General features: G+C 39.7%; 1 protein-coding gene across 3 annotated transcripts; it reads left to right on the top strand.

The window, feature by feature from the left end:
- Positions 1-1,120: 1,120 nt before the first annotated feature.
- Positions 1,121-10,749, top strand: pou2af1 (POU class 2 homeobox associating factor 1). Of its 3 annotated transcripts, XM_014213704.3 has the most exons (6): positions 1,121-1,203; positions 2,777-2,861; positions 6,752-6,879; positions 8,634-8,676; positions 8,782-9,071; positions 9,240-10,749. In XM_014213704.3, the coding sequence occupies exons 2-6, from the start codon at positions 2,846-2,848 to the stop codon at positions 9,570-9,572; spliced, it is 810 nt and encodes a 269-aa protein (XP_014069179.1). In that variant the 5' UTR covers positions 1,121-1,203; positions 2,777-2,845; the 3' UTR covers positions 9,573-10,749. The 3 variants fall into 3 exon arrangements, with proteins under 3 accessions (XP_014069179.1, XP_014069181.1, NP_001133547.1); XM_014213706.3 differs by lacking the exon at positions 1,121-1,203 and having other exon boundaries at positions 2,607-2,861; positions 8,857-9,071; NM_001140075.1 differs by lacking the exon at positions 1,121-1,203 and having other exon boundaries at positions 2,775-2,861; positions 9,240-10,707.
- Positions 10,750-12,418: the final 1,669 nt, after the last annotated feature.

Genomic DNA, 12,418 nt, shown 5'->3' with positions numbered 1-12,418 from the left:
AATGTTTTAAAATATGGAGAGTGGTACTCAGTAATGTGTTGTATTGGATTTGCCTTTTTTTTGGTATTACTTTAGTGCCTTGTTGCAAACAGGATGCATGTTTTGGAATAGTTCTATTCTGATCAGGCTTCCTTCTTATCACTCTGTCAGTTAGGTTACTATTGTGGAGTAACTACAATGTTGTTGATCCATCCTCAGTTTTCTCCTATTACAGCCATTAAACCCTGTAACTGTTTTAAAGTCACCATTGGCCTCATGGTGAAATCCCTGAACGGTGTCCTTCCTCTCTGGAAACTGAGTTAGGAAGGACGCCTGTATCTTTGTAGTGACTCGGTGTATTGATACACCATCCAAAGTGTAATTAACAACTTCACCATGCTCAAAGGGGTATTCAATGTCTGCTTTTTATTTTATTTTTACCCATCTACCAATAGGTGCCCTTCTTTGCAAGGTATTGGAAAACATCCCTGGTCTTTGTGGTTGAATCTGTGTTTGAAATTCACTACTCAACTCAGGGACCTTACAGATAATTGCATGTGTGGGGTACAGAGATAAGGTAGACATACAAAAATAATGTTAAACACTATTATTGCACACAGAGTCCATGCAACTTATTATGTGACTTGTTAAGCAAATGTTTACTCCTGAACTTATTTAGGCTTGCCATAACAAAGGGGGTTCATACTTATTGACTCAAGACATTTCAGCTTTTCAATTATTTGTGTGTGTGTGTGTGGTGTGTGTGTGTGTGTGTGTGTGTGTGTGTGCGTGTGTGTGTGTGTGCGTGTGCGTGCGTGGCGTGCGTGCGTGGGGGGGGGGGGGGGGGGGGGGGGGGGCGGGGGGGGGGGCCCGGGTAGGTAACTGCAGCCAATGAGCATCTTCCTTTGTGAAAAAAGAAAGCAACTTCTGAGAGATACAATGTCAGTGCTACAACCCAGTAATCCTCAAAATACATCATGGTGAATATAAATGTTTATTGTAATCAAAACACTAATTTTGCTTAAAGCCACAGAACACCTCTGTGATCATTTGAAAACCCCTGTATAACAGCTTCTTTGCATCAGCTATCTAAATGAAGCCATACTTTGCATCAGTCAGTGCACTCATTCAAAAGCCATGGGAAGAAAATAGAATGAACAGTGATAACTTCTAGACAAGTGTGTAGGACCAGCTGGAACTACAGAATTATCCCACCATGACAATGTAAGTTACAATCTATTGATTATGTTCTGGTCAAAGTAATAGCAATTGGTAACATATCATGAAGGTTACAATGGATATCTCAAAGCCTGGAAATGTTGCTTGTATGTGTCTCTTAGACACTATTGCATGTGTAGCCTACTGATCTATCAGCTTTTGAAGGCTGTAAGGCAAAGTGTTGCATTGTAACTTTCTACTACAAATTAGAGATGATTGAAAATCAGTTTACGCCATTGTTTTCATTAGTCTAGCTAGCAATGGAATGGAATTGTCTTATTTTTTACATGACTTTAAATAGAAAAAATAAGAACTCCCAGATTAAGATAATGCTGATGGATGCAGACATTGGAAGATTAATCATCACATTTTTGAGAGAACAAACTGCTAAGAAAGGGAACATGAGGTCTCGTACTGCGTTGGTGGTCAGTCAACCTCTAAGTATATGCAGGTGTTTCCTATGCATTTCCTGATATATCTAGTAGACTTGCTTAGTTCAGTTTCAGGGTTGGTTTTGAAAGGCTTAATTTAGGCATCAGATTTGTGCAGATGTGCTCTATGCTAATTTGGTGTGAGAGCTACAAAGAAGAAATCTTTACTCGTCAGTGTTCCAAACGGGACATTATTTGTCTTTTTACCTAAACATGCAAACACCGTCAGATAGAATTCATAGCAAGCAGCGCACTGGATTAACCAGATTTGATGAAATATAGCAGAACAGATGAACTTGAATGACATTCACTCTCACAGGATGGGTTGCCAATAAGAACTAACTTAAAGCCACACCCTTAATAAACCACTAATCTGACTGCATAGAGGCACATGCCACTGCTTCAATGACTTTATGCACCACGCCACTGCCATTGCATTTGTTCATTTAGCAAATGAGACAGCTCATACTACTATGACTGACCCTTTAAAGCAACACATTTCACCTCACCTATCCAGTGCCTTTATCACAGTCAAAACACCTATATTTCTACTTTAAATTAGCTTTAAAAATGCTACATTTTCTCTCAGCCTCACGGTTGGTTAAATGTGTAGAATTGCAGGAAATTAACTTTAAAACAGCAACATTTTCTCTCAGCCTCATGGCAAAATGTGTAGAATAGCATGAGATTAGCTATAAAACTGCAAATCTTTCTCTTTGCCCCATGCATCAACATTTCTGCAGGCTTTACGAGGGGGAAAGCTGATTCATGTACAAGACTGTGCAGCAACACTTACTCTGTTGTAATCTGGTTTGAATTTTTAAGAATGTAAAGAAAGTAGTAACTATCAATAGTCACTATTTGAATTGTGTGGATAATAAAAAATGTATCGCAAATTCCTTAGTCCTTATGTTGGTACCATTCAGGTCATCTACTGGATCTTTGTGGACACTGACAGCCATGTTTAGAGTGTAAAAGAGTGTAGTAGTCAAGCTCTCAGTTAATGTCAGTGGAACGTTGGTGACACTGGGACCACTCAGGGAAACCTGTGGTTGGAAGAGATGTGACATCACTTGAGGTTTTGTAGCGGCTGTTAAAAAGCAAGTCACTGAAGCCCATCACTCACTATGGTCCTGTTTCAAACTCAGATCCTATTAAGAAAAGTCAACCAATTCAACAAATTACTCAGCGCTTGAGATATCTGACAGCCATAGAGCATGCACTGGAAGAAATGTAAGTACATGATCCTTTTAAAAATTGAATCTAAATAGAAATTGGAAATGTTGACACAAACATTGTGCTATGTTCCAAAACATAATATTTTTACTTCATCAATTGATCAAACATTGCCAAACAGAATCATTTAGATATTTGACTATGGTATGCTAACATCTTACTGCAGGGAAAGTAATAGCAGGTGACTCAGTGTCAACTAGCCTACCTCCTCCAACTAACCAGTCATTCTACAATATGTACTGTAAGGGGGTGCTGTGGAAATGTCCATATGATTACTACAAGACAACAACACTGGAAACTATTACATGCAAATTAGTATTTTGCACATTGTCATTGATGGTCAAAAGTTGGGGTCAGAGTTGAGGGTCATAATTGATACATCATTCCTTACAGAAAAAGGATTTACTACTTAGTATTTGCTGAGTAAACTGTTCAAGTTGTGTGGCGACATGTTTCAGGTCAGTCTTGATGGATAGTTTCCTCCAAGCCTCGTCACCTTTTTCCACCCTAGTGTCATGGTTAAGATGATTTACAGTGGTTTTCGACTTAGAAAGTCGTTATAAAGCAACAACACATGAGGAGACGTAAGACTTAGGCCAATATAAAAGGAATAGAAGATTAGGTCTTTGATTGGACAGAGGGATTTTGACATTCTTTAATCTGAGACAGGGATGGTGTTAAAGTAGCTCTTTGAACCAAATCCTAACTTGCAATCCACAATTTTAACTAGAGTAACTTTCTACTTCAGCATATCGACGTGCAGTAAAAGGGCTAAAAGCAATGTTGTCATCACTGGAGAAAGTTTTATGTTTGGAAAGAGGAAGACAATCATTTGGAGGTTGGCTATAATCTTGATATGCAAAAACGGCCCAAGCACCACACCACTGTAAAACATTACAGCTGCATTGCTTCCTCTTTTGTACAGCTTGGAATCTGGTGTGTGTGTGTAAGTGCGTTCGGCGTGCGTGCGTGCGTGTGTGTGTATATGTGTTTATGAAGACTAGGACTGAATTCATAATTATTTTTCATGTTCTCTTAGATCTTCATGTGTTTCATGTCAATTAAATACGTAATTTTAACTGTGGACACCGCCTTCAACATAATTCCCTCACACTCGCTCAAACGAATTTCCATTTGTACAGTTTCTGGTTGCTCCAGTTACATTGAGAGTTTATATTCTCCCATAGGTAGTGGAATATAATGCATTATAGAAAAAAACTACGAAGGTCCTCCAAAAAAAGGAAACATTTTATTCCGTTTCATAGTGTTATAGCTCATGCTTTACCTTCCATTGGTTGGTTGTAAAGATATGACCTCTGAGTAATCCTTTTGTGCTGTAGCTTCCTTTCCCACTGACATGCATGCTATACATGTGGTTACTGCTTGTCAGAGCCCAAGGCTTTCTCAGGGGCTGCGTGAGGGCCGCCTGCCTGCACTACAGACACACTTAGTGTAATTAAAGAGATAGTTGACATTTTAAGATTATGCTCATCTTTTGACTTGCCTAAAGTTTTACTGTAAGTTCATTAGCTGGTTATTTAATAAAGTGTCATTGTTTGGATGAAACAACAACTTCTTACTGTAGTTAAGTCGAAAAAAAAGATCAAATTCAGAAATATGACGTTGTTTCAGAATATTTAGGAAAGTTAGCTGGCTAACTCATTGATCCTGCTCCAGGTGAAATAACACATTCAGAATGATCTACTACACTGGGATGAGTTACAGTCTTTTGCACCACAGTAATATAAGTGTAAATGTAGGAGGACGTTTTGTGCAGCGTTGATGGGCTCATGTAGGAATGGGGGCTGTACTGTACATCACAGGGGGAAAAGCATTCTTTGCATGTTCAAGGATAAGAAGTCAAGCTGCACTACCTTCTTTTAAATGAAGCTTTGTGAAATATAGTACAATCTATTTGCTAGAGATAAGACAAAAGGAGTATTTACTGTAAGAACAGACAATGCCGCAGTTTTTCAAATCCTTTACGACGAAACCGTTTTCCACCCAATTCATTTTGTCTGGTTGATTTTACAAGTCATTTAAAAAAGGCTTATTTGTGATCAACAAAGGAAAAAGCCGGCTGTTTTCCCCCCACAAAGGTACACTTCAAGGTGAATTTCCAGTACATTTTTGATCGAGTGAGTCAGAGTGGCTGCTGACATAAATTAATAGGCCACAACATTCCACACCTCAGTATGCAAACAATGTTCCAGCCACCCCGGCTTTCCTTGGAAGTCCCTTATCTCAGTTGTTGGCCATGTGACAACATATTAGTTACTCTTGATGGCTCGGGAGCGCACACGCACACACACACACACACGCACACACAATTTCACATAAGGGCTGTACTGTCTGCTAGTAATTGGGCCTTATAGAGTTGAATAATAATGTGAAGGTCATTTAAAGTTGTTATTTGGTTAGAAAGTTCAGTCAGCTGACTGTTCCGTTGCTGGGGGGGGGGGGTAAAGCAATCTGATCTAGATTTAGATCTGGAGAGGAAAGTGGCAGGACTCACTCCAGCTAACAACACAGCCAGATCTGAGCCAGAACGCCAGTATCTGAAACCATAGGGCCTCCACCTCTGCATTGTAGATTATCATCAGTCTCTAGACACCTGACAACGGAAACCGGTTCCCACGGTTTCACACACCTTGGTCACACACATGTGCACAGACAAGCAGTGTCTTATTGTATGTGACAGTCATTTTTAAAGGCAGAGTCTTTTTTATAAAAAACACAATATGATATTCCTTTCCGTAGTCAACCAAATTTGTATTAAATAAGGAACATTTCTATGGACCAATTTCATGAGCCTAAAGACCATGATTTTTCCCTCACTAAAATATAAGAAATTGAAGGTAAAAGTTAATCTGCAGATGCCGTGCCTTAGTTGAGTGATTAATTGATTAATTCAGTCACTGAGAAAGAACAGGGAGTTTGTCCGATAGTCAGTCAAGGTTATAATCAAGGTGCATTAAATATCTACTGGCACATATCATTAAGAGAAGATGATTCATTCAAAAACAAATTCATTAAGTGGGAGTTGAAAAAGGTAATAGAAGTGAACTGGTAGCAATTTAACTTCCAAAATATCCTTTTCAACAATGACAACAACGCTGCTCAAAATGTACGTCTCGCAAGTAGTTTTCATTCACGCTTAGTCATAAACTTCTGAATGCGTTGTCATTAATACATGTCTATGGTAAAATGTCTCCCTCTATTTAGAATGTATCAACATGAAATTCTCTATAGCCTACTCTAGTCTATCAAATCGACAAATAATTTGTTTGTAAAAAGATGACAGTTTATATAGCATGTGAGTATGTGCTGTTCTCATGTTGTTGAAAAGATTTGTTTCACAATAGAAGTGCGTTTCAAATTCCAACTTGGCCTACTTAAAGAGGTCCCCACACTCAGGTCCAGTTTCATCTCAAGCTAAAACTTGCAGAATGTCCAAGGTGTTTCGGTCTCTCTTAGTGCCTACAGACATAAGGTTGCTGGGTGTAGCACACTTGAGCTTCTTCTTTTGTTTCTATTATGTTCCTTCCTGTCCACTTACCCAATCAGAACCACTATCTGTGGTGCAAATCACATCTATGATACCTCTTCTTAAAGAGTTTTAACATAACTTTTTCTTTTGTGTGTGCTCTCGAGACAAAATTTTGTCTCGTAAATGGACAAAAATATTGTCTTGAAATTACCTCAGGACAGAAAGGGACACACCTCCCTACCACACCCATGAGGCAAACAATAAGCAACTGAACCTCCGTGTTGCATCTTTAAAGAGCAATCAATGAATAATAGAGTTCTGTAGTTGCAGACTTTACCCTTACGAACACAGATATAAGCTAACTGCCAGTTTCTCCTTTCTGTGATTGGCTCTATAGCTCCTTCCTCAGGGCAGCCTGATGAAAAGCCATACCAAGGAGTGCGAGTCCGAGACCCAGTCAAAGAGTTGCTGAGGAGGAAACGAGGACTGCTTCTCCACAATGCCAAGACAGTGCCCCCTAGAGCGGTGAGGGAAACATAACAAGAACTATGGAATTAGTGTGAGCCTGTCATCCTATAATAGAGAATTGAACAAGACAGAGCAGGAGACAAAAGAGAACAGAGACCAAGTCAGCGAAGCCACAGGAATGCCATTTGAAACATTTTAGATAAGTGTCAACCTAAATTGTCAACCTGTCAACCTAAAGCGTCACCCAGAATCTTCAGCATTTTTTCTTATCTTTACAAAATGCCCTAAAAACGAGAGAGAAGACCTTTCGTTCGGCTGGACATGCACAACGTCAACTGAAAGGAGCCTAGAGAAGATTAGATCAGATTCCTACAGCAGGGTAGAAAAAGGGGATTTTATCCTTATTTAATGCAGGTGTTTTTCCATGACAGTTACAACATGGCTGCAGGGCTGGGCACAGGGCCTATGCAAATCAACTCTGCCGTGCCAAGGAGCCCTCTTACCAACCTATGAATTACCTCTGACAACACACAACACACACACAGTAAGGCATTCTCAACACTACACTCCAAACACACAGGCCCTGATGAGATGGAAAGGTAGAGGGCCTGTTAACAAATAAGGGATAGCCAACTAAATGGACTGTATTACTCAATAGTCCGTAATCTCAGAGGTACTTGATAGTCTAAAAACAGAGGTTCTCAGAGGTTCATGGAAAGGTTCAGCAGATCAGTAGAAGAAGTTGGACTGAGTTCAGTTTTTTTTACTAAATGTGTAGTATTTGTCTTTAAAAGAAGATAAACACAAAATTAGGTTAAAGATGAATATGTCATAGAAAATATGACACACCTTTTGCAACAACAATTAAGCAGTAAGGCACGAGGGGGTGTGGTATATGGCCAATATACCATGGCTAAGGTCTGTTCTTAGGCACGACGCATCGCGGAGTGCCTGGACACAGCCCTTAGTCGTGGTATATTGACCATATACCACAAACCCGCGAGGTACCTTATTGCTATTATAAACTGGTTATCAACTCAATTAAACCTTTATTTTTAACTAGGCAAGTCAGTTAAGAACAAGTTCTTATTTACAATGACAGCCTAGGAACAGTGGGTTTACTGCCTTGTTCAGGGGCAGAATGACAGACTTTTACATTGTCAGCACAGGGTTTTGATCTAGAAACCTTTTGGTTACTGGCCCAAATCTCTAAACACTAGTCTACCTGCTGCCCCAAATGGCTGTCAGCCAATCAGCATTCAGGTCTCAAACCACCCAGTTTATAATATACAGGGGACAAAGAAGTTCTCCAGCTTGGCAAGTGAATTTGCATGCCTGGATTCAATTTAAAAGTCTCCTGTTCCAGAACTCTCCTGCCATTCCACTGTTTCCTTCAAACTTCCATATATGTCTCACACACAGGCGCACGCACGCACGCACGCACGCACGCACGCACGCACGCACGCACACACACACACACCAATGGATATAATTTACTCATTATTCGAGTGTGAAGTAATACAAGTTAATACATTGTTCTACACACACACACAGAGTTTAGGAACATGACCTTATAAGCCAGTGGATTTGTAGCTACTGTTTAAATTATGTTGACATTTAAAAGGATTCAAATCACTCACCACATGTACACCTGGGGTTTACCATTGGTAATGTACATACAGCATTTGAATGTAAAATCCTGCGCTTTAAAGCTCAAATACCATTGTAAGTCAGCTTGAAAAAGAAAGGCTTTTGGAGTTTATTTAGATTCCCTTCCTTCAGGTAGATTTATCATTATATATTTTTCACAGGTTGGGGTCCTAAACAACAACTTGCCTTCATATGCACAGCTTGGTAAGTGAATTGGAGTATATATTCCCCTCATTACTTTGGATGATAAGTTTAAAGCTGTACGATAGTATTGGCTACTAGTGCTAACCCATTATGGTATCTCCATAGGGACTTCCGGGTTTGAAGTGGCTAGTAGCCTATCCAGTGACTCCTCCACTGTCAATGATGGTGGCCTCTGTACAGGTTGGATAGCCCAGCCTGCAGCTACTGCTCTCCAGCCCATGAACCATTGGTCTTACCCAGAGTACCTCCAGCAGCATGACCCCACCACCTCAACCACCACCACCCTGCCCCTCACCACTGACACGTACATGCAGCCCATGTGTCCCAGCTACACCGTGGTGGGCCCATCCTCCATGCTCACCTACACACACACGCCTCTCTTTACCAACTTCGGGGTGAGTGAAAGAGCAACAAATCTTGATCATGTGCCAACTGAATAGAGCGTAAACTCTGTAAACATTGCATCTTATCCACAGAGCATAGGACAATACACATTTACCTGTACAAACAAGTTGTAACACAACTTGGTTTTGACTACTAACACATCAATGTTGTCGGTCCAGACCCTAGCACCAGCATCCACAGCCCTACCGCAAGTGGACCTCCAGGACTCGGTGCTGACTTATATCCCGTGGGCCCAGCCGCTAACCACCATCCCAACATCAGGTGTGCAGTTTGCCTCTCACCCTGCCACTCTGGCTGGGTCTCAGCTGCTTCCGATGTCCATGCCAGTGACCCCCACCATGCCCCAGCAGGACCCTCAGCCCCAGCCCCTGGAGCAGAGCCCTGCTGGGGCTGAAGAACCCAACCCTCTGGAGAAACTTCTGGAGGACCAAGATCATGATGAGAAATACACATATGTGAACAGTTCGTCAATCTTCATCCCCGGTGTCTAAGATATATCAGTGTTGAAGCCAGTCATAATGCTTATGAATGTGTTATGTTTGTGTTATAAATGAATGTATTATGTAGGTACCCCTTATATTTCTATTGCTCAGAATTCAGGTTAATATAGAGTATGTTTGTAGTTATACTATCCTTTATGTTGTAATGTACATTTAAGTACTGTGAATTGCTTTTTTTATGATGAAAAAGGGAACAGTGTAGTTTTACTAGTTCTAATATTTACTAAACAAATGTTTTGCTGAAAAATAACTGCTGTCATTTATTATAGATGCTTTAACTGAAAGACAGGCCTTGATTGATATGTCCCAAATCATGCTAAAAGTTTAAATGTATTTTTTATTTAAATTACTTGTAAGGTATTTATTTATTTTAAGTACCTCGTTTCTGACAGCCATAATCGAATACAGTTGTTTTAAAAGTAGTTACTCTGAGAAATGTATTCAAATATTTGAAATCATTTCCTAAAGTCATTCAATTGTTAAATCAACCCATGGTGAAAAAGGGAACAGTTTTGTAGTTTTACTAGTTCGAATATTTACTAAACAAATGTTTTACTGAAAAATAACTGCTGTCATAAAATAACTGCTGTCATCTATTATAGATGCTGTAACTGAAAGACAGTTAAATCAACCTATATCTGTATTTATCCAGGGTCTGCTTTGAAGAGTATTTGGCATAAAACATGAAAACCCCATTTCGTTTCCTGTTGCCTTGTTCTCTCTTGCCGTTATTTTTTGAAGCAGAAGTTGGAAGTTATGGCTGTCAGTTAACTATGGTACAGGAGTGGGAAAGCCCATGGTTCTCTGTTTATCTGGCTGTCCCATCAGTGTCTCCCCTGTAGGGTCCGTCCTGTCCCCCGAAACCGACAAAGACAGGGCTCTGCATCACACCTGCCACACCCACCTGAAGCACACCAAGGTTTGAGGTCCAGCAAGACTGTGCGCTTGTGTTCTTTCAGTTTATTGGTTTATGTTTGGAGAAATGTTGCATACAGAAGTGTTATTATGTGTGGTATGTTCAATGTAAAAAAAAAAGCCATGTAACATTACAGTATTTAGATATCCTCACATAGGCTTCAAAATGTATTATGTCAAACATATTATGTCAATAATTGTCAAACCTCTACTGTTTCTGTTTCTTTTTAATTAAAGTTCACTTATAAATTCATTTTAATGCCATTACTCAATATATGACTTTAATAGGATTATAATACATCTGAGTGGACAGGATTGACAGTTCTAAGGCCTCATAAGATATGCACTAAATACAACTATTCCAGAACATTATGATTTTCCGTTGAGGATAAAACAGAAACCTATATCTTTATCTTATCCAAATGATGTATGAAATGAAACACAGCTAGCAGTGGGGCATAATAAAAGTGTTTTAAACTTGAAATAAATCATCAAGGGAACCAAAAACAGTCTTATCTGTCAAAGGAAAAATATATTTTGCACATCTTGAAAATCGATCGCCAATGACAACGTGCTCCATCAGGCCATCAACCTCATATATCTGTTATAACATGTATTAACGCCCTGAGGATGATCTAGTGGATCTGAGGAGACAGGGTCGTGACCTACCTTGTAGCCTCTTTCCGTTTGTGTTTGCATTGCTTTATAGTACTTAAGAAACAAGACGACAGCAATGTTAAGATGATATGGCATTAGTGCTGAACTATTTGATTCTTATCATGGCTCTCAACTAATGCTGCCAGTGTATATCCTGTACCCTCTTAAGAATACTGCACCTGTAATGTGAGATGCTCCAACATGCCTGCACAGCTGCCCTGAGACTGAGGCTGGGACATGAGCTATGGCTGCCAGTTTAAAAGAACCAGCACAGTGCCAGTCATGAAGATGAAACCTCAGAACAATTTCACAAGAGGTATTGAGTTAGTTGTAAAAGGCTGGAAGAGAACATGTTGAAAATGTGATTTGTGTATTTGCTCCTTGAAAAATATTAGACTAAAGGTTTCTAAAGGGGTTCTTTGAGGACAGGTCGGATTCAACTAGAAACCTTTTTCATCTGAAGATGAAAAATGCTTAAATGAAAAGGTTCTACCTGCAACCAAAAAGGGTTATGCTACAGGGACAAGTCAAATAACCCTTTATGGCTTTAGGTAACAACTTTTTTCTAAGAGTGTATGTTTGCTTTTCTAGCTTTGGTTGGTATCCTCAGTTTCTCACACTGGAGGATCTATCCATGTTATAATGCTTGGGATCTCTGCAGTTTACCATTACGTACTACATTTTACTACAGGTGAAAGGTTCAGTACACACCACTGCATTCTTTACCAGAAAGTAGGCTGGCCCTCTCTGAAATCACATAGGTCGATCCATTGCTCTCGTTCATCTATAAATTCTAACATCATTAATAACCGTACAGGTACATACCCGGTCTCAGGGATGACTAACTCTGGAAACCATTTCGGTCTCCTCAGACTTAGGTAAATCTGCTTTTAGCTTATTTGCACACCATGTATGGAACAACCAGAGTTCCCTACAAATGCAGATTCTGTTGCCTCTTGGGCAGTTCAAAATCTTGTTTAGGGACCTCCTTGCTGAGGAATGTGATTGTTTTTCTTGAATATTTGTATTATATTCTATTGTATTTTTATTTTATTTTATAACTTGTGTGTATGCAGGGTTCCATTTTAAAATAGATATTGGTCTCAATGGTGACTTACTGGTGATAATTGTATTGTTATGACCTCAGATGCGAGATAAATGGTAAATTGACCTGTATGAATAAACAGGTATATTTCTCCTCTTATAGCTTTGAGAGATGGGGGGGAACCCAAATCCATTCTCTGCCATGGAACGTGCCATGGGTG

This window comes from Salmo salar, chromosome 09, assembly GCF_965601325.2.
Source record: "Salmo salar chromosome 09, fSalSal1, whole genome shotgun sequence".
Lineage (NCBI taxonomy): Eukaryota > Metazoa > Chordata > Actinopteri > Salmoniformes > Salmonidae > Salmo > Salmo salar.
This window is presented reverse-complemented; position numbering and strand designations above follow the sequence as displayed.

Excerpts from the sequence above, each read along its gene's own strand:
- pou2af1 (XM_014213704.3), top strand. Across the intron at positions 6,880-8,633 it reads AGACAGTGCCCCCTAGAGCG|GTTGGGGTCCTAAACAACAA; the intron begins GTGAGGGAAACA and ends TATTTTTCACAG. Across the intron at positions 9,072-9,239 it reads CTCTCTTTACCAACTTCGGG|ACCCTAGCACCAGCATCCAC; the intron begins GTGAGTGAAAGA and ends TTGTCGGTCCAG.